Below are 21,432 nucleotides of genomic sequence, written 5' to 3' on the forward strand. Positions count from 1 at the left end.
GACAGACAGCCTGCAGGTCCCTGCAGGAGGGCATCCTACCAGACATTGAACTGAAGAGGCCCCAGACGTGATGGCTTTGTCTTCCCCAGGGCCCTGCTCTGGATCAGGCAGCTCCTGCCTCCTTTCCTGAGCGCCTGCAGCCCCAGGATGGCGGTGCCATGGCTGCCCTGCCTGTCACTGTCTGGTCAGCTGCTCCCAGTCCTAGGCTGGTGTGTGCTCCCCACCGCTGAGCCAGTCGGGAGATACTGAGTGGGGCTGCTCTGACCTGCATGTCCTTCCTGCCCAGGTCAGCTGCCTTGGGTCCAGGCCTCTGCTCACAGGCTCAGGCCAGACAGTGGAGCTAGTGTGGTATCCAGCTCCCAGCCCTGCAGGTGTCAGGTGGGAGGTGTCCCCCCCCAGCACATAGCCTACTGCCTGGGCAGATGGGCTTGGCTGTCACCCTCAGTCTTGCTGTGTTTGGGGAATTCACTGTGGCATTTGCTGTTGAGACTGAGAGGTTCCCAGCTGAAGTGGTAGTGGGTTTGGGGGCAGCCATCTGCTGGTGGCCCCAGGTCCCTGGGCCTCTGGCTGACTGTGGACCGATCTGGCAAGAGGGAATGCTAGGCAGAACCTTGTTCTCCAGGTGCTTATAAACCCTTCTGTGCCTGGCTGGCAACCTTGGTTCCACCTGGATCACACTGGTGGCTGCTGGGTGGTTTTTGTGATGTCCACCTATTCCAGAACCCCTTCCCAGTGCCCCCAGGTTCACCCAGCATGTCTTAGCTCACAGGGCTAGGCCTCAGAGGGCCCCCAGCAGATGGAGTGGCTGCAGTCCTCTATTCCCCCCACTGCTATGTCCTGGAAGGAGTGGCTCCACCCCCTCTGTCCTACTGCTACAGGCCCAGAGCCCATGTATGCCAGCCTGGGTGGCACTGTGTGGCCAGGGTTAGGGATCAACATGTGCCTTCTCTCCTGGGGACCCCATCTTTCCCTCTGAGAAGCCTTCAGTGTCAAAGTGCGTTTGTGTTTGGAGGGTTTGAGGACAGAGGGCAGTGCAGGGTGCTGCTAGCAGAAGTCATGGGGCTACTACTGTAGACTATGTGGGGCATTTGACGGGTACTTAGAGCACCTCCCCTGTCCTTCCTCATCTTCCTCCTCTCCTCTGTCTCCTCTTCTCTTCCTCCAGAGACTTTTGTGATTAACCAGGGGAGTGTCACAGGGAGAAATGGACAGGGTCCACATGGCTCCTGCCCATGCCTCTCATGTATTTCTCCATAACCACCCAGAGCCTCTCCACCTGCCCCTCTTGCAGTCAGGAAGTGGGGTGGCCTCTAGCTTGCATTTTGGTGTCATGTGCATGGTTCACCCATTGATTAATGCAGACACATATAGCAGTCCAGTCTTAGGATCAACACAACTGGACTTCTAGGAGCGGCAGAAAAGCTGGAGCACCTAGCGGAAACAAGGAAGGAGCAAGGGGGTCCAGGTCAGCAGGGGGCCTTCGGGTAGAAGAGAGATTTGGAGAGGGCCAGGACAGATGTGCCAGAGTGCACAGACCCCCAGGTCTGGTGGAGAGCCCTGTAAGGCCAGCCATGTTGCTGGAGGCACATTCCGAAGGGAGCAGCTCCAGCCAGGGCAGCAGGCAGGACCACTGGGGTGGGTCCTGGTGTACTGAGTGGGTGCCAAGCCACATCCTCCACCAGGTGGTGGGGGCCCTCTGAGGCAGTGAGAGCCGAAAGCAGAGCTGGCTGAGACTGCGTGCCATCTCTCTTTCAGGTTGAGGCCCCTGGTATCTATGCAGACGGCTAAGAAGGCGGCCATGGGAGAGGTGCGTTGTTCTGCCCAGCCAGGCCTTTGGCCTCAGGAACAGCTCACCCGTGACCAGGTCTGATGGGAAGGGGCCCAGGGACTGTTGCTCCGACACTGGCCTGGCACAGACAGAGAATCCTGAAGCTCAGGGGTGCCTAGGAGCAGAGCAGGAGGGAAGCGAGGGCCAGGCACAGAGCCTGGTGCACACGTCTGTCCTGCCTGAGGCCAGGGCCAAGGGTGAGCCGGCCCCCACAGTGGACAGTGTGTGGCAGTGGCCAGGGCACACACTGAGAACTGCCTTGCAAGTTCTGGGGGCTGAGTGTGAGGCTTCTTTCTCACCAGAGGCAGCCTGGGTGGGGGCCTTGAGCTGGGTACTGTGCTGGTACAGCCTATTGTACACCCCAGGAGATTAGAAGGGGCCCGTGGGTACTGGGAGTCAACAGACCCTCTGACAAGCTCTCGTAGGGTGCAGGAGCATGAGGGCCCGTCCGGGGCTATCCTGAGAGACACCAAGGTCTCTCCTATAGTCTCTCCTGTGGCCATCTCTCCACTCCCATCCTTCCAGGCTGTGCTCCCAAGTCCCCCTGCCCTGGGAGCCGAGCTGGTCAGGCCAGCAGCAGTCCTGGTGGAGAGCGGCCCTGTGTCATACCACCCCGAGGAGGACGCGGATGAGGAAGACGCAGATGAAGAGGATGGGGAGCCCTGCGTCAGCGCCCTGCAGATGATGGGCGGCAATGGTGGGTGGTGCTGCACGTGGTCAGGGGGCCTGACACAGGCACTGGGCAGGGGGGCTTCCAGAGAGATAAAGGTACAAACCTTCTGCCCCTGGTGATCCCCGAACACAAGCCTTTGGCTTCATACTAAATTTTTCTTTGAAAAGAAGGAAATTTGTATGAAGACAGCATAAACTGGCCATGTTGATTCTGAGGCCCTAGGACATGTTAGAAGAGCTGGCCAGGGCCTAAGAGGCCAACTCCATGGGCACAGCAAGGCACCTGCTGTGAAGGCCATGGTCTGGGCTTGACTGGAGTCACTGGGGAGGCTGACCATCCAGCAGATGGGGTTTCCAGGCCTGACAGGTGGACAGACGTGTGCACTCAAGGGTGGGAGGTGAGGCTGGCCAAACTGCAGACACCTGCCCAGTCAAGAACTGAGGCTCCCACACTGGGCGCACACCAACACCCCCAACCCCAAGATAAGATAGTCCCCACAGTGGTGGGACTGGTCCTGCAGCCTCAGGGAGCAGCTCCCTGAGGGCAGCGAGGGCTGTGAGCTTCCATAGTCGCCCTCTGTGCTTTGCAGATTACGGCTGTGACGGTGATGATGATGAAGGCTACTGAGTGTGACCTCAAGGCCAGCAGCATCCTGGCTCTGGACCCTGATTGTCTGATGGGGATTGGATGCCCTCTGGGGCCACTGTTTGTAGGCACGAATGCCAAGACTAGGGACCAGCCGAACACTGCCCTGCTTGCTTCGAAGCCCTCATCCCATGGCCATACGTGGCCTCCATGGTACTGTTGGGATCATGTTTTGAGCAAAGTAAGGAATATTTCTACCCAGCAAGGAAAACCAGACTGACTATCTGCGTGTGTCTGATTGGACATGGTTGGGAGTATCCAAGGCCTTTGTCCCATGATGTGTCCCAGCTTCCCAGTCATTGACTACCCAAGAGCACTCAAAAGCAGGCACAGCGTGTCCCACAGCAAGGAGACCTTGCTTCTCGTCAAGCCAGTGGAGGGTCAGGTGGGTCCAACCCTGTGGCTCTAGCACCTGTTCTTGGCTGGTGGCCCAAGTGCTTCCCCCTCCCGTCATCCCCCAGAGGCACTATACTCCCAGTTCCCTGTGGAGCTTGGTGTTCTGGGACAGCAGGGAGGAGGCAGCTGTGGCTGGTTCCTCCCTCACTCAGAGGCCTTCAGGCTCCCTGAGGTTCAGGAATGCCCACCACCCAGCCAGCTCAGGCACCAGCACACTGGGACCCTGTGTGGGCTTGTGGGGTTTGCACTAGGAGTCTCTACCGCTGTCAGAGGGCAGTTGGTCGAGCCTCTGCATCTGCACGCCCTCCCTGCCAATGCCAGCATGGCCTGTGTGGGGTGCGGGGCCTGGCCTACCCATCACATGCAGGGCCGTTTACCTCCTGTCTGAGCCAGGCTCAGGGGTAGGCAGCGAGTCTCAGGTTACCTGACTCGGGCACAGGTCTCAGGCCTTGCTTTCCTGGATGTGGCCCTGGGATGGAGGGCAGCCAGGTGCTTGTGCCCCAGTGTAGGCCCCTCAGGAGAGTGACTGCAATGACAGAACCATACCATACTGCCCTTCCTGGTCACCCTCTACCTCCACATGGGTGGGCTGGCTGTCCAGTGAAGGATCCAGACCCCAACTTTAGCACAGAGACTGGGTTGGGGCCTTTGAGTCCTTGCAGCCAACTGCTGTCCCTCTGCCTATACCCTGCAGCCAATCTGGCCCCAGAGTCATTAGAAGGCTGGGGAACTAATTTGTGAAGAAAGAAAGACCTGTTACCTGAGAGATTTGGCTGAAATTGGTGTTTGTGATTCTGCAACCTACACTTCTGCCATGGGGTGGCCTTCTGGGAGCAGGCTGGGGACAAGCTCAGCACACCCAGCCCTGTTGTTCAGATGCTCCATGGGGATCCTGTGGGCATGTTCTCAGCACTGGCTGTTCTTGCTTCATAGCCACCCCTGCCTGTCAGGTCTTGTGGTCCTGGAGTGCCACTGCCTGGACTCAGGTCAACAGCTGGGTGCCTAGCCACTCAACATGGCCTGTCTTGGCACTTGGCTGTGGAAGAAGACCCTGGAAGCTCTAAGGCTGCCTGAATTAGAGAGAGCGTCTAGGATGCATAGTCTAAGGACCGTCCTCAAACTGTGGCAGTTGTAAGTGGGTATATTGTGGTGCCAGGGACTGAACGGGATGAATAAGGTCCCCTTGTGGGCTTCTAGCAGAGTGCAGAGCCAGAGAGCACTGGGAAGAGGGTGCACAGGGAAGACATGCTGGGGGATGGCATATCTGAGGCCTGAACTTGGAGAAGGGTCACCTGAAAACACCTGTGGGTCAGAGCAGCTGGGTGGAGTAGAAGGACATGCAGGCTGCAGGCAGGGAAGGGTTCACTGTGCCTGCCCTGCAGGGAACAGATGGCCAGAGATGACAGAGCTGGGTCCAGCTGGAGAGGGAGGAGGGCTGGTGTGAGATGTCCTGGGAGGAAAGTTAGCAGCGCTACCAGACCCTGGGTGGAGAGTATGGAAAATCAGAATCGAGGTGTTTCTGGGGTTGTGGCTTGAGCTACAGGGAGCTGGGGCACTCCTCAGAGACTGCCTTTGTTAGCAGTGGGCCTTCCAGAATTTGGCTTCCACATGGGCAGCTGGGTTTGGGAGGTGGGTTTCCAGGATCCACAAAGCCATGGCTGGCCATTTCTCCTCAGAAGACTGAGAGAAGGGGTCCTGAGGCAGAGTGGTGAGCTCTGGAGGCCAGGGGGGAGTGGAACTGGGGAATGTCCAGCTTGCAGGGAGGGATGTGCTGTGGGGAGGGCTTGGTGCTGGGCAGGAGGACTACCTTGAGAGGGTGGGTGAGGAACATGGGGTCAGGGTCCTGGAATGGAGGACTTGGGTGACTGAGGCACCAAGGGGCAGGCCCCAGCAGGGCAACCGTGCAGTAGACAGTGTGTCTTGGCTGTGGTCAGAGCCTGGTACTTTGGCTTCCACTGATACAAGTGTGGGGCCCCGCCCACAAGCAGTCTGGGGACCCAGCTGCATGTTCTTCCTGGAGGGATGCCACAGCCTGAAACAGGCCTGGCAGCTGTTTGGGCCCCTGGCTCGGATCTGCCCAGCATGAGGAGCAGTACCTCCTCAGGCCTCTGATCTTGGCTCTTTCTGTGGCCCCTAGACCACACAAAGGCAGTCTCAGAGGAGTGGCCTCCTTAACCCCTTTTCTGTACTGTTTCCATCCCCAACTGACAGCAGCCCTGTAGGTGCTGCATTCTAGGCTGGGCCCCTGCCAGGTGGATGCACCTAAAACAGGTCTCACTGCTTCTGACCCTCTGCTCCCTCCTGCTGTCTGCCTGGAGGAAGCAACACCCCAGGACTGAGCTGATGCTTGGTAGCCGCGTGCCCCAAACACGGGGCTAAGCCAGGGAAGGACTTAGTACTAGCTGGTACCCCAGGATACCCCAGGATCCCCCAGGACCCTGGTATCTTGGGCTTTATAGATACCCAGTTTCAGAGGTGCCTAGGAATTGCTTGAAGGAGCTGGACAGTACAGTAGACCCAGTTCCTTGCCACAGAGTGAGAGGCGGGACACAGTGGGGTTCTGGGTTACCTTGTCGCTGCTCCCCCCAGACTGCTAGGCCAAAGAGGACTTGTCTGCCTGCCCTGAGCTGGCTCCCATCCATGTACCCCCTGGAGCCAAGGTGAGGAGGCTTCTTAGAGGCAGGCAGGGGTCATCTTCTACACATAGTTGGAGGCTGGGGCAGGAGCTCTGGCCCTTCACCTTCCCTGGGCTCCTTGGCCATGTGCATACATTGGCTCAGAGTGAGCTCAGGGCAGACTGGTGTCACATGCCACTCTGGCACCTTACCTGACAGCAGAGGTAGAAACACATCCTGCCACTAACCTGCTCTGCTGTGTGGGCGTGAGCACAGGGACCCAGCTGGACAGAGGGAGCAAACATAGGCCTTTTGCTTTCTCCCACCCTGTCCACGTGGCTGAAATCTTGCAGGAGAAAAAGTGGGGACTCGCATCTCGAAGCAGGAGACCCCTCCCACCTGGGTGTTGCGGGGAACTTGTATGCCACTTTATCCAGGGTAGAGGAGACTCGCCCATCCAGTCTGTCCCTCACTGGAGGGCACTGCTCGGAGGAAGCATGGTCCCTGTGTCCTAGCAACACCCCATAAACAGCCCAGTAGCCTCCTTGGCACTCTCCTCCAAGCTTGCAAGAGTCAGGAGGTAGCCATGGCCCTCAGGGTTGGGGGTCTGTGGGAGGCTACAAACCCCAGCACTCCTGTGTGTCTTGGAGGTTGTGCATTGTCTAGAGTCAGGACTCTTCAGAGGCTGGCCCGTGGTCAGCTTCCTCTCCTTGCAGCCTCGGAGGGTGGTCTCTGGAGGGGAGATTTGTGGTTGTACTACTGAGTATCCTAAAAATCTCCCAGGTATGGAGGGGGCTCTGTTGCCACCGTCAGGACCCCTGGGAGGCCTGGGTACTCCAGTTAGGGAAGAAGGTGGGACCAAGGCAGCCCCCAGGCCCATAGGTCAGAGGTCCTCTGATGGCAGGTGGGCTGGCCTGAGGGGTGGCAGATAAGCACAGGCTGGGGCACATCTGGCAGTGGGGTTGGGTCTGCAAAGGGTGCCCTCACCTTCCTCTGTCTCCCAATTCCTCTCTGGTTCCTGCTCCTCACTGCTGGATGTCTCACCATCAACTGTGGGCCAGCAGGGGGCGCCCCAGGATCAGCTGCACTTGGTGGGAGGGCACACAGCTCCTGGGGTAGCCTTCTTGCTCTAGTCCTGTGAGGTCAGAGGGCCTCTCTCCTGGCCTTGGACTCTGGGCCCTACCTCTTCCCCACTCTGGGGCACCTGCCCCATGGCCAACACCCTCCCTAGCCTGGTTAGCTCTCACAGCCACCCTGCAGAGGTGTCCTGGTCTTTTGGGGGATGCAGAGAGGGACCAATTGATTCCCTAGGTGGTGGTTTACTGAGTAGAGACTTGAACTCCACATGCTGGCCAGGCTTGGCACTGTGGAGCCACTGTCTCCCTATGGTCATTATTTGTCCCAGCGTCCATACTACGTGCCTGGAAGGCTAGCTTTTCCCAGGGGAGGCCTGGGTGGAACCAGACTGGCAAGGGGTGGGGGCCCAAGGTCAGGCTCCAAGACTGCAGTCAGGGCCTAAGGCCTGCCCAGGCCTTCAAAGGGGCCATGGGCGGTGGCAAAGGGCAGGCTCTTTATGGTTTTCCTGTGGGAAGAGGAACCTAGCTCAGAAAGCCATTGTCCCCACACAATGGGCCTGGCTGAGACCCATGAGGGCAAGAGCCCCAGGCTGCTAAGACCCAGCCCTAATTTCAACTGTGGACCCAACTGGGGTCTTCATTCTGACCTTGATCTTGACCCTGGTCCATATCTCTCATTCTACAATGCCCTTGGCTACCACCACCCCAACTGACCCTAGCCAGGGAGGAGTCACTAGCAGCTGGGTTGGGGGTACTCCCAAAGCAACTTTAAGGGGCCTTGGTGGAGGAGGCACCCTGTAATCAGGGCTAGCTCCAAGGTGAAGAGGGTGGAGGATTCTTAGTATCTACTGGGCAGCAAATTGGGGCTCTTGGCTAGCCCCAATACTCATGGAGGCCTGGTGGTCTCAAAAAGTCCCTAGCTGGATCCAGGTTGGAGCAGAGGCCATGGCTAGGCAGGCCTGGCCATGCTTAATGGGCTAGCGGCAGAGTTCACCCTGCAGGTGATATGGGCATACACCTGTCCTTGGTGGCTGAGGGATCTTTGCACCAGCCCAGCAGAGTAATTGCTTCCCCTAGTTGGAGGACAGCATTGTCTGCCTGCTTTGGCTCAGAGCTCACGGTCACCCAGCACACCCCAGGTGATGACTACCATGACCTCAGCCCCCACAACCTGGAGAAGCCAAACCAACCACTGCAGGGCTGCCCTGGGGTGGGCAGGCAGGTGAGCTCCACATCCTCTGGTGAGTAGAGGTGTGTGCTGGGGGCCAGAGGTTGGGCTGGGTCACATGACCATTTATAGGGAGGCATGGTGGGAGTGTTCTGCCTTCTGAAGTTACTGGACATCTGCACTAAGGGAAGTGTTGGGCTACCTTCAGTTCCTGAAAAGCAGCTCAAGGTCGCCACTACCATCGTGCTCATGTGCAGGCATATTCTGTAACAAGCCACCGGAAGCTAATCCCATAGCTACATGACGTCTAAAGCTGGTGATCAGGTGCACATGCAGGTGCAAACACATTCACATCAGCAAGCGCAGGATGACGGAAAAGAGGGGCCCATTCTTCATAGTGCATGGACTCTGACCTGGGAGGTGAGGCTGGGCTTCCATCCTCTCCAGGTCACCCTGAGGTCTCACCACCTCCATCCAAGTTCCCCTCTCCTGAAAGTCCCTTAGCAGAGCATTCCCTCCAATCCCAACTGCACACAGGACCCTGGAAAATACAAGTTTCTCATCATTGTTTCATGAATCATTCTGCAAGCATTGAGAAAAACATAATACTGGCTCTGGGGCTAGAGAATAGCCAGGCCCTTGCCCTCAGGACTCATGACCTTGAGGGACACACACTCACCTGAGCCTGTAGATAGACCCATGGACGCACTGTGAGGGATCCAGCACACCTGTGGGAGGCTGCAACTTGCAGCAGAGCAGTGGCCCTGCTGAGCAGCCAGGGAAGGCCTGAGCCCAGCAGAGTGGCACGCTTTCGCTGGGTTTTCTCCTAGAAAGCCACAGCAGGTGGCTGCACAGAGGAGCTGGAGGGCTCAGGAGATGGGTGAAGTCTGCTTCTGGCTAAAGAACCGGGTTTGGGAGCTGGGCTGGGGGTGTGGATGGGAGAGTGGGATGATGAAGGCCAGTCAGCAGATGGACTTCAAGGATCCTGGGGGACACCCGTGGCAGATCCCTGGCCCTGGCTGCTATTCAAGGACAAGATAGGAACCCCAGAATGGGGAAGTCACAGGGCCCAGGCCTCCTGCCCTGGAGGCCTAGCAGGCAGGGAGGGGAACTTGATCCTGGCCAATGGGCAGCACTGCAGGACAGCTGGGTGGAGATTGCAACTTGAGCGGCCTCTTGCTGCTTTTATTTATTTATTGAACCCAGGGGCACTTAACCACTGAGCCACGTCCCTAGCCTTTTTAATATTTTGAGACAGGTCTCACTAAGTTGCTTAGGGCCTCATCTAATTGCTTGAACTTGTGATCCTCCTTGAGCTGCTGGGCTTACAGGTGTGGACCACCATGCCCAGTGCCTCTTGCAGGTTTTACATTGTAGGCTGGGGGTTATAACTCAAGGGAGGGGGAGGCATGTCCCCTTTTAAGTAGGAGCCCATCCAGGTAGTTGTTCACATCTTATATGGGGGCCACCTGGCCACAGGGAGGGGCATCCTGCACTGTTAAATCAAGGGGGGATCTCCATGGGGCCTTCTTTGCCCCTTCAAGTTCAGTTCCCATCACATGTATGAATGTTCCCAAGCGTGCTGGGTGGGGTGAGGAGAGCTGTCCTGTCAATGGGCAGCATTCTCTGGGTTCCTGCTGACAATCCAATAAGGCTCAGGGACAAGTTCCACGAAGTGGCAGCACCTATGATGGGGAGGGCAGGTCCAGAGTGGAGAGGTGTGGGGTTAGGCCAGGAAGGACTACTGGATGAGAAGGAGGAGCTGGCCAGGCCAAAATGGGGCACGGGCAGTCTCAGAAGTAGAAAAGAGGCAGATCCCACCTGCCTGGGGCCCAGAGGGTGGCTGGGGGAACAAAGGCAGTGCTGACAGAGCCGCAGGGCGCAGAGCGTAGGGGCAAGACAGGCAGGACCAGAGGTGGGGATGTCGGGCTCCTCAGAGTAGGGGACAGCCCGGCCCCTGGGTGGGGCGTCAACATAGGGCTGCAGAGGTGGAGCTGTATGCTCAGCTCTGAGGCCTTGTGCCCTGGGGAACCATGAGCAGGCAAAGGTGCCTCCCTGCCAGCTGGGTTGGGAGTACGGCTGGGGGCTTCCTGAGGGGCAACTGAGCAGCATCCTAAATGGAGGGTGGAGGATGGTGGGAGATGCAGATGGAGCAAAGGTCAGGCTGCTGTGGGGACTGCAGAAGGGTGCAGAGGCTTGCATGGGGCTGGGGCGTCCCCGCGCTGGGCCCTGGGTGAGTCACTGCTGACCCGGCGTCCCGGCGCCAAGGGGGCCCAGGCCACACTTGCCACAGGAAGCAGTGAGGGCTGATAAAGGGCGGGAGTCGGAAGCCGCCTGGTCTCCCGCTTCCTGCAACCGGAGTTCTGAGGCTGGGCACTGGCGGGCATCTGCTTATATAGGCCTAGGTGTCCATGGCCCAGCCTGGATGGCTGACAAGACAGGACATAAATGTGCCCTGTGGCCTGTCTGGCTGTGCCTTCAGAAGGCATAGCTGGAGACATTCCCATGGGCATGAGAAGTCTCAGGTGGCTGCTGGCAGGCGTGTTCACCTAGTGGGGCCACAGAGGAGTTCACAGGTACCCAGAGATGGGTGCATGCAGATGGTGTGACTCCAGACTGGGCAGCCTTGCTGAGAGGTGCCCTGAATCATGTGGGTAGCCCATGTTGTAGCTATAGTCCAGCCTGCCAGCAGAGCCACAGCCAGATCATGCTTACCCAGCAGGAGCCTTGTGTCACCAGGACTATGCCCCAAGTACATCTACCAAGCACCATCATCCCCATGGTCACCCACCCACCTCAACTCCTGGAACCCTGGCAGCTGGTCATCATGTGGGCAGGCTTCCTGCCAGGGCTGGTCTCTTCACCTGGCTGCCACCTTCTTCACAGCTATTGCCACCACCATGCGCCTCAAGCAGCAGAAAGGACAGGCTAGGTGGCCCTGTCAGAATTGCCTCCAGCATCCCTGGGCCACACCTGTGCCTTGCCTTCCCCCAAACACCTGGCTGTTACCTGTCTCCACTCAGTACTCCTGGCAAATACAACACAAATGTCCCCACCTCCAGGAAGTCTTCATGTCATCCCCTGCCTCAGGGAGAGCCAGAGCCCTCTCTGCCAGACCTCTGCAGTCTGCCAGGTCCCCCTCCTGCAGCTGTGCACCTGTCATCCCTGTCCTGGAGGAAGGAATCTACCAGAACTAGAAGTGGGCCGAGACCACCTCATCCTGCTCAGCTTCCCCAACTCTAGTTCTTGCCCCTTTCCTGGGGCTCTCTAAGTCTGGGGTCGCCAGGTGCTGGGTGCTTCTGGGAAACCCCAACACAGGCCTTGCCACTTGTCCCAATTCCTGCATTGCAGGTCTCACTCAAAGCCTGTCCAGGTTAGGGTGGGGAGATAGTGTACCTGGGTTCTCCACAGCCTGCTCAGAGATGACCCTGACCTGGGCTCTGGGGCACAGGCTGAGGAAGGACAGCCCCAACTCCTCCCTTGAGCCTGATCCTGTGGTCCAGTCTCCATGAAGTAAGCTGCCCAGGGCCTCAGGAGGAGAAACAGTCCCAAGGAGAAGTAATATGGCCTCTCAGTGCCCCCGTGGAGGCTGCAGAGTTCAGGGGGAGCAGGAGTGCCCTCCTGATGGCCCTGCCCTGGCACCCTGAGAATGGGAGGAGATTACTTGTGGAGAGCAGAGCCTCCCCAGGGCATAGTCGCCTGCTTTGCACGCAGATGCGAGGTCCAAGCTGTTCTTGTGGGAACATTGAACACTCCCAGAAAGCCAAATGATGCTGACGGCCACGTAGGAGGCCATTGCAAGCAAAACAATGCGAAAGAAGCGCAGCAGGGCGCTCAATTTTCTCAGCGTCCGGATGGACTACGACTGCTGCTGGGGAGAAACGGGCGGGGAAATAGCAAATATCATGTCCTTTCCAGAGTGTGGCTTCGCTCGCCCGCACAGTAGCCAGGAAAGCGGCGGTTAGCGGTCCGGCGCAGGGAAGGCGCAGGGCGCGCCCGGCCCGCCCCAGAGGCGCGGCCGGCTCCCGGTACGCTCCAGGGATTGGTCTGTGAGCGGCCGGCCGGGGCGCGCAGGCTCCTCATTGGCGCCCGGAGGGCTGTGAGGGGCGCCGCCCGCGCGGACCCGTGTAGTGCCTTGGTCTTGCGTGGTGGTGCCGGGCCCGGCCAACCTGCGGGGATCCAAGGCGAGAAAAGACTTGCGCGCCTGGCCCGCCCCTGTGCCGGGTCCACAGGCAGTCTTATCAGTGCGGGCAGCTGGAGGCTTGTCCCTGCGCGAGGTCCCCGGCCAATTCAATGGCCATTGTCCGCCGGCCTCTTTGTTCAGGAGGTGGCCACTTCCTGCAGGACTGAGCTGGGGGCGGGCGGCAGGAAATCCAGTCGCAGAGGCCGGCCCGGCCAGGGTCCTGCCCCGGGGGCTCAGCTCAGCCCACCGCCTGCTGGGTGTGTGGGTGAGCTGGAATGTCCCCTCCCAGGGAAGCGATGGTGGGGCCTGCGCTTGTGAGATCAGATCCTGTAGAGCTGGGGGAGGGGGCATAGGAAGGTGGAGGAAAGTCCTCAGACTGGGGTGCTCCTCCCAGGTCTGCTGCCTCCCTCTGATCCCCGCCAGGGGCTGCCCGCTCAAAAAGATTAAGAATCGAATCCTATGAAATGGGAGTCAAGTGTCTGGGAGTGGAAACCCCACTCCCACTGCCTCCCAGGAGGAGCCCCCTGGGGAAACTGACCTGGGGGAGGGACTGTGACATGAAGAGGGGAATGCAGCTTCCCATCCCTCCTCCCTTCCCTGAGCTGTGAGGCACCTCTGGCCTGCTTCTTGTGGTCCTGATGACCAGGCACAGGCCACCTGTCTGGCCCACACACCTGGCCCATGGGTCATTTGGGCCCAGAACTCAGGCAGGGGCTTCAGCCATGTGTGCACTTAACAGTGGGAGATAGGAGCCTGGCCCATTGATCCTCATGTTGGCACCCAAGGCCAGCCAGCAGTAGGGACAGGACAGGTCACTACCCCTGCCCACTTTTAGGCCCAGGCCCATAGGTGGAGGCCTCCAGCCCTCCCCTCTTGCCATTTTCTCTATAGCCCTGAGGTGCCTGCCCTGCAAACTCTCCCCTCCTTCAGTCCAACTCAATGAGAAAAGAGAAACCACAACAGGCATTTCAAATAGGAATTTAATATGAGGAGTTGGTCTCCAAGGGCATGGACAGGTGGGTGGAACTTGTAGAGAGCCAGGCTACCAGAAGTGAAATGGAGCTCAGGCTGTAGCTGCCACAGAGGCCAGAGGAGACAGGGGGAGCTGTCACCAGACCCAAGGTTGCTGTGTTCTACCTGTGTCCCTGTGGCTGGGAAAGGGGGAGCCTCCTCTTGCTGTCACTGCCATCATGGCTGCCATAGTGCCTGTCACCACTGTGGCTGACACTACCACAGCCAAGGCTTATAGAAGCTGGACAGACCTGGCCTCCTTCTTCTCCTACCCAGGCTCTTGCAGGAGCCTGTCATGGGGCAAGCCTGCAAGGGGACTGGGACTTCTCCCAGAGGGTGAGTAGGAGCTCTTCTGCACCCCAGCTCAAGAGGCAGAGCACATCTGGGATCCACCAGAATCTCGTGTACAGTGCCCACTCAGATGCCCTCTAGCCCAGCTCACGTCTTCTCTATCTCTGAGCCTCCTTACCTCATCCGTGGTGTGAGGTTTGTGCAGATGGAAGGAGGCATCAAGTGACAGTACCCTGCACAGTACTGAGCCTAGGGGGCCACTGACAAGTAGCAGTGGGTGCTTGTAAAGGACTTGGCCCTTTCAGGGAGAGGCGGGGAGCTGCATCACACTGGTGCCTGTGAACTGGGCAAGGAAGCCCTTGGCATGAGCTGATGAAGATCACAAGATCCAAAAGAGGTCAGTGGGGGGCTGAACTGGAACCTCCTGTGTTCTGAGAAGAAGAAGCCACATCGGTCCCATGCAGGAGAGATGGGAGAAGCAGGGAGAGTCTAAACCACAGGGCAGGATCCTAAAAGGAGAGGGGATGACAGAGTACTGGCTTCTAGCCCCCAGGCAGGCAAGAGGGCCAGAGTCCACTTGGCCCTGAGCACCTTGGGCAGCTGCCCTAGTGAGGTGATGCCAGGAGAGGTGTGGACCTACCATCGGAGTAGGGATGGGAGAATGGGGGAGCCAAAAGCAAGGCCCAGAGGGAAGACCAGGGACGCAGGGCAGCAGGCGGGGCTGGCCCAAGGCCGAGGGGTGAGAGGCAGTGGGCTGCAGGTGGTCCAGGGGCTGCCTTGCAGGCATCATGAACCCTTCAGCTCTGGGGACTAAACCAAGGTTGAAGTAGAGACCTGGGAAGTGGCCTGATGGGACAGGTGCTGCTGAGCGGGAAAGCAGAGCAAGGCTGTCTCCTAGGACATGGGGTGGCAGGGCAGTAGCCGTCCAGGCCCATATGTAGAGCTATAGAGGCTGAATGAGGATCACTGGCATTAGCACACATCTGTCCTAGAGTGAAGGTGCCAGCTCCTTCCTGAGATGCCTCAAGGTCCCTCTGCCATGAGGGACCGTCACTGCCCCTGCACACTCAGACATCCTTTGGACTGACCACCTGGGTTGTCCAGGGCCATGTGCCATCCAAACCCCCTGGCATCTGCACCGTCAGTGTGGCCCCCGCAGAATGGTCCTTCCTCTGTCACCTGAGAATCTCTCCCCAACCTCCCCACAGGCTCCGGGCAGCTGATGGCCCTTAGAGCCAGGCCTTCTCCTCTAGGAAGTCCCCCATGCCATCTGACAGCCCAGATGATGCCTGTGTTTGGGCTGCACCCTGGGCCTCAGGGACTAGGGGGCTTGGCAGGGCTGTGCCTCCGTGGGAGGTCTCTGCGTGAATCACCCCTCAGTGGAGGCACAAACGCAGGAAACTCTATTCTGTCAAACTGTTTTCTCTTGCGGGGGAGAACCGGCCACACGAAGGCATTGTTCATGGCTAGCGCCTTCCGGGTGGGCCCACTCTGGAATGGGATGAGTGGCTTCCCCTCAAGACCCAAGGGCGCCTGGAGGTTGGAAATGTGGGGTCTTGGTCCAGTCACCGGCCCTGGGAGACACTGCATATCCACAAGGCTTGTGCCCTCGGAAGTGGGGGCTGATCGGCCTGAGGTGGTGCAGGGCTGGAGCCCAGCCCTCGGCTCCGTAGGACTTGAGCCTGCACAAGCCCCTCCAGCGAGACTGGGCTCCATGAACATGGGGGGCAGGCAGCCCTCATATGGCCCCAGCCCTCTCCCGAGGACTTCCCACAAGGGGGAGGTGGTGAGGGTTGTGATATGACACCACTCAGGTGCTCACCTGTTCCTGGGGACTGCTGAGAGGACCTAGGCAGCCTCTCCAAAGGGCAGGGACAGCCACCCTAACATGCTTGGGGCAGTGCAGGGTGAGGGTGGCGAGAGGGTCAAGTGGGCAGGCTCCTTGCTCCAGCACCCCTCTGCCAACTGGGCAGGCTCCCAGTGGGGCCAGAGTGTCAGGGTGGGGGAGCATGCCACGTGTATCCCGGTGGCCACATGGCCTCTGAGTTCTGCCCTCCAGTCCTGACCTGGCATTCAGGGCTCCTGACTCTGGGCCACCCTGTCAGAAGGATGGTGCCTGAGTTCTCCTGACAGAGACCCACAGGCCCTCTGGTGTCTCCAGACCTCCCTGAAACGACAGAAAGGTTACAGACCCACCGAGGAGATGAGACCCGGGGAGAACTGTCCCCAAGATTGGAACACGAAGGCTGGCAGATGGGCAGACAGGACCCAGTGCCTGGCCCCACAGAGGCTGCTGCCCAGGGAGGCCCTGAGGGCCAGAGAGCCTCAGCAGGTGCAGATCAGCTCCAGCCAGACGGCTGCTGTGGGACCCCACCTAGAGCAGATGGTAGTAGGGTGCCCCCATCACTGAAGACACAGCAGGGAAAGGGCCTCCAGCACCACTCGGACAGCAGTGCCCGAGGGCGGAGTGGCAGCAAGACCCCACCAAGACTGGCACAGAGCCTGGAGCAGCTGGGTGGGCGAAGGGCTGGGTCCCATCCTTCTGCACCCTAGCGTCACTCTAAGGACCACAGATGAGTGGACAAGAAGGAAGCTGAAGAAAAGCCAGACCCTCCCCCTGCCACAAGGGCTTGGTGCAGCTGAAGGCAGGTCTGGAAGCCTCTGGAACACACCGTGAAGCCCAGAGTGTGTCCCTCCCCATCTCTCCCCAGGGCTCTGCCTGGGGCCTCCACCTGTCCTGCAGCCCCACAGAGGCCCCTGGCAGACAGCGCAGCCTCCCCCGCCAGGCCCCTCCCCCAGGTCTGGCCCACAGCCCACCCTTGCCCGTGCCTAGGCAGTGGCACCTCGCATATCCCCCCAATCTTTAATTCTTGTGAAATACATATAATAAAAAAATTATCATCTTTGGCATTTTTTTAAAGTTTCTTTTTTTAAAAAAAATTGAAAGAGTGATACATGCCACAGCAAAATTACAACAGTACTATGATGTAAGGGGCTGGGCTGGGGCTCAGCGTAGAGCGTTCGCCTAGCACATGCGAGGCCCTGGGTCCCATCCTCAACTCCACATAAAAATAAATAAAATAAAAGATATAAAGTAAGGCTCTTGGGCTGGGGATGTGTCTCAAGCGGTAGCGCGCCCGTCTGGCATGCGCGCGGCCCGGGTTCGATCCTCAGCACCACGTACCAACAAAGATGTTGTGTCCGCCGAGAACTAAAAAATAAATATTAAAAAAATAAAAATTAAAAAAAAATAATAAAGTAAGGCTCTTGGGGGCGGGGCCGTGGCTCAGTGGCAGAGTGCTTGCCTAGCATGTGGGAGGCACACACATACATATATATATATATATATATATATATATATATAGAGAGAGAGAGAGAGAGAGAGAGAGAGAGAGAGAGAAAAGCAAGGCTCTTTAACTGGAGTCAGCCACTACTAACAGTTCCTGAGGAGTCTTTATTTTGTTAAATGCAAAATCATTGATCATTTTCCCCCCACTACTGGGATTTGAACCCAGGGCCTCCAGCATAGCAGGCAAGAGCTTTATCAGTGAGTTACTTTTTATTTTGAGGCAGGGCCTCACTAAGTTGCCAGCTGACCTGGAATTGTGATCCTCCTGCCTCAGCCTCCTAGTTGCTGGGATGACAGGCATCCACACATGTCTGCTGGGACCATTTTCAAGTGAACAGCTCGGTGGCCTTAAGCACATCAAGCACCGCCACCATCTGCCTCCAGGACGTTTTCATCTTCCTAACCCGAAGCTCTGTCCCCATGAAGTGATAACACCCACCCCGTGGCCCCTGCACCCCTGGTCCCTGTGACTGAGCACTCTGGGGACACCTGTTAGTACATCCTATGGGTATGGCTCTGAGTGACTAGCCCATTCCACTCAGCCCACATCCTCACAGGCACCATACTGTGCCAAACCCAGTGGCTTAAGGCTGAGTGGTGTCCCCCAAGGGTCCATGCGAGACAATGCAGGAAGGTCAGAGGAGACAGGACCGGGCTGGGGGAGCCTCACCAGAGAGTCAACCCCCTGGGGGGGTTAACTGAGTGGTGACTAAGTGGCGGCTGTGGCTGGGAGGTGGCCCTGGGTCTCTATTTTGTATCTGGAGAGAGGAGTCTCTGCTTCCTGGTCACGGGTCAGCTGCTTCCCTGGGCCACACTCTTGGGCCATGAGGTCCTGCCTCATCTTGAGCCCCAAGGAGTGGGGCCTGCTGTCTCTGGTCTGAGGCCTCTGACACTGTGAGCCCCAGATGGACTTCTCCTCCTCTAGTTGTGCTGGTCAAGGCCCTTTAGTCACAGCAGCAAAAAAGCCAAGACACCCCTCCACCTGTTGATGGGCACTACAGTCTTGTGGGGGGCACTGGGGATCAAAACAGGTGCTCCCAACACTGAGCTACACCCCCAGCCCTTTTTACTTTGTGAGAAGGGGTCTCGCTAAGTTGTTAGGGTCTTGCTAAGTTGCTAAGACTGGCCTCCAACCTGCAGTCCTCCTGCCTCAGGCGTGGGCCATGGTGCCCGGCTCCCAGAGGGGTTTTTGTTCACTTGGTGACCAAAGCCACAGGAGTGACAACGATGCCCCCACCGCCCAGGCACTCAGCCTCTTGAAGCTCTGTTCCTGTCTGAACGGGAACAGCAGCAGGCAGAGTCCAGACCTTGACAGAGCTGTGCCTCTCCAGGGTGCCTCTCCAACTCCTCTCCCAGAGACGACAGTCAAGCAGACACAGCAAGGTGCCCACAGACAGCACGTGGCCTTTTCAGTGCAGGCAGGACATTTTCCAGACAGATATCCAGTCCACAGGAGGCCCAGAATGACTTGAGAGCCAAAGCAGCCCCTGCAGGAGAGGCACAGAAGGCGCTGCTCTGGCTGCCGATGGGAAGTGGCCTCCATCAGAGGTCAGCACCAGCCCAGCCTCCACCCGGCATGAGGCATAACAAGTGTTCTCAGGCAGGCCAGGGGCCCCAAATGTGTGTCTCACGCAAGGTCACCAGCTGCTAATCCCATTCCCACTGAGACCCAGGCCCAGGGTCTCATGTGGGAGCTGGGAAGGCAATCCCCGGGAGCTGGTGGAGGGAGGTCTCTGGAGCCTGTCTGTGCTGGTGGGAGCTGGCCACCAGGCTCCAGCGTGGCATGGAATGGCACTTGGGGGTGGCTGAGGATGCTGTCCCTCAGGGGCCTGCTCTGACATGCCTGGCACACAGGAGGACTGAGGCTGGGCCTCTTAAAGCCAGACCTGCAGGGCAGCCCAGCCCTGCCCAATGCCATGTGGGGAGCCTCTGTGCCCTAGGGTCACCACTCCCTCAGTCCCCCTTCCCACCCCCACCCCCTCACCTGGTCCTCTTGCTGGCAGCTCCCAGGGTGGCATACTGAATTCTCCAGACCCCCCAGCCTGCCAGGCACCCAGCTGCCAACTTCTTTACCTGACAGGCTGCTGGACATTGCCCAAAAGCCTGGTGTCACCAGAGGCCTTGCTTACTGGGACCCCAGCCTCCCTTGCCTCTACCCTCTTCACCCTGGGACCACTCTGAATCCCTCCCTCCCTCCCACCCCATCCTTTGCAGGGGAACTTGCCCCACTCCCCTTATATAGAAAGGAAAGCATCAGTGTCCTGCAGACCTGCAGATCCTGGACCCTCAGGACCCAGGGCTCTGCCCTGGCTGTGGTGCCATCTCTCCTAGTGTGTGCCTGCTGTGTGTCCACACCTGTTCCCAGAACCTGTGGTCTGGGACCTCACATGGCAAAAAGGACTTTGCAGATGGGATGAAGTGAGGACCCTGAGATGGGGTGGCCCTGGTTATCAGAATCCTTGGAAGAGGGAGCTATAGGGTCAGAAGATAAGGGGTGGAAGTGGAAGGACAGAGACACCTGCTGTTGGCTTTGAAGACGGGAAGGGGCAGCAAGTGTCAGGAGTGGGGGTGCTTGTAGAAGCTGCAGAGGGCAAGGAATGCCACATCCCTGGGGCACCAGACGGGGTCAGCCCTGCCAACACCCTACCTGGGATCTTGCCCTCCAGAGCTGCGAGGCTGTAAGCCACGGAGTCTGCAGAAGTTTGTCTCAGCATGTACCCATAGGAACCTACAGAGGGTCCTTCTGTCCCACCAGGTGCTGTCTCTACCTCTAAACACGCCCTAGACAAGGTATCCAAAGCCCCTAGAGATGGACCAGATATCTACCTGGAAAACGTTCTGCCTGCCCTGAAAAGGCCACATGCTGTCGTTTCTGGGAGAGGAGTCGGAATTCAGCATGCCACAGCCAATGGCCACTGCAGGGCTGGGGAGTCTCACTCTAGCACAGGCACTTCCTGCCTGTGGTTGCTCCAATCCTGAAGACAAATCACAGAGCTTCCAGCTGCAGCTCAGACCAAGGCCGGAGGCAGAGGGCCTGGTCTCATGGGCTGGGGCCACCTGCTCAGCCACCTGCCCTGGCCTACCTGCTTGGGCCTGCCCAGCTGTGGTGGGCCAGCTTCTGGGAGGGGCTCACTGGTGTGTGGTCTCTCTGCCCTTCAGGACACTAGGCTGGCCAGGCCAAAGCTGGAAAACACAGTCCCCTACAGTCACAGAGGATGATCACGGGTCCCACTTTGTGACATTTCCTTTCTTTGGAAAGGTGGTGGCCCAGAATGTTCTTTCTGACCTATAGGACACAGTGAGAATGATTCTACATGACACTGGACACCGAGTCATAGAAGTCTAACAGTTCTGCCTGGCCTGACACACACATGCCAGGGGGAGCAAGATACCATGGAGAATCCATGCAGTGGGGAAGCCCCAACTAGCCACCGGGAAGGCTACATGCCACCTACCTGAGGATGGCCCACCCTGGTTTAACCTTCAGAAGACTCCAGATCCAGCTGTCACCTGGTTGCCACTGCAGAGACCCCAAGCAGAGCTGACTAGGGGAGCTGTGGTAATTCACAGAGTAGGAGGGACACAGTGCTTTAAAGTTCTAAAGTTCTGGGGAGCAAAAGCTAACAGGGACCTGGGAATCAATCTAAAATCCACATGGCCACTCCCCCACCCCAAGACACGGTTCAAAGAACCGTGTCAATAGCAAAGGTCCTCAGCTCCACCACCCAGTGGTTTTAACCTGGCCCTGGGAAGGCAGTGGTGACATGTGGTCTGTCCAGGGAAGAATTCCAGTTGCCTGGAGGCTGTTGGAAGGGTGGGACTTCTTGGAGCGGGAACAGCAACCGGCTTATGCTTGGCGGGACAGCCCCAGAGACAGACAGGAATCGGCAACTCCTCCCAGAAGCAGCAGGTGGACTGTCGGCCCAGGCCACTTCCTTTTTCTGGGAATCTGGAGGAGAGACAGCCAGGCTCTGCCTGGGCCCCCTACTCCACCCCAGTCCCTTCACCTCTCCTCCAGTCCTCTCAGAGCCCTCCTTCCAACGAATGGCTGAGGGGTGTCTACACTTTCCCCTACGGGGTTCACCCGGTCCTCCCTCCTGGCTCCACGAGGCTGCCCAGACCTCGGGCTCCGGTAACTCTCTGCCAGGGCCCAGCATTCTTGCTCCTGGAGGGCTGCCGCCCTTGCTCCGCCCTAGG

The 21,432-nt window shown here is 58.4% G+C and overlaps 1 protein-coding gene and 1 long non-coding RNA gene across 11 annotated transcripts in view; one reads left to right on the forward strand and one right to left on the reverse strand.

Annotated features, from left to right (window-relative positions):
• Brf1 (BRF1 general transcription factor IIIB subunit) overlaps positions 1–4,306 on the forward strand; it is a 64,471-nt gene extending 60,165 nt beyond the window's left edge. For 5 of the 9 annotated variants that reach the window (XM_026405528.2, XM_026405529.2, XM_026405531.2 and 2 more), the window contains 3 exons: positions 1,756–1,864; positions 2,354–2,525; positions 3,091–4,306. In XM_026405528.2, the coding sequence (XP_026261313.1) occupies positions 1,756–1,864; positions 2,354–2,525; positions 3,091–3,128 (319 nt within the window). In that variant the 3' untranslated portion in view covers positions 3,129–4,306. The remainder of the gene's footprint in view (positions 1–1,755; positions 1,865–2,353; positions 2,526–3,090) is intronic. The other 4 variants (XM_026405536.2, XM_026405530.2, XM_026405532.2 and 1 more) reach the window with 1 other exon arrangement.
• Positions 4,307–17,705: 13,399 nt separating this feature from the next.
• On the reverse strand, positions 17,706–21,062 carry LOC113194462 (uncharacterized). 2 transcript variants are annotated; one of them, XR_003302283.2, is made up of 5 exons: positions 20,975–21,050; positions 20,691–20,755; positions 20,319–20,521; positions 20,062–20,210; positions 17,706–18,722 (listed from the first exon to the last, which is right to left on the reverse strand). It is a non-coding gene; the product is annotated as an uncharacterized LOC113194462 (long non-coding RNA). The 2 variants fall into 2 exon arrangements; XR_003302282.2 differs by having other exon boundaries at positions 20,319–20,789; positions 20,975–21,062.
• Between the last annotated feature and the right edge of the window lie 370 nt (positions 21,063–21,432).

The sequence above is a fragment of the Urocitellus parryii genome, chromosome 6 (genome assembly GCF_045843805.1).
Source record: "Urocitellus parryii isolate mUroPar1 chromosome 6, mUroPar1.hap1, whole genome shotgun sequence".
NCBI lineage: Eukaryota > Metazoa > Chordata > Mammalia > Rodentia > Sciuridae > Urocitellus > Urocitellus parryii.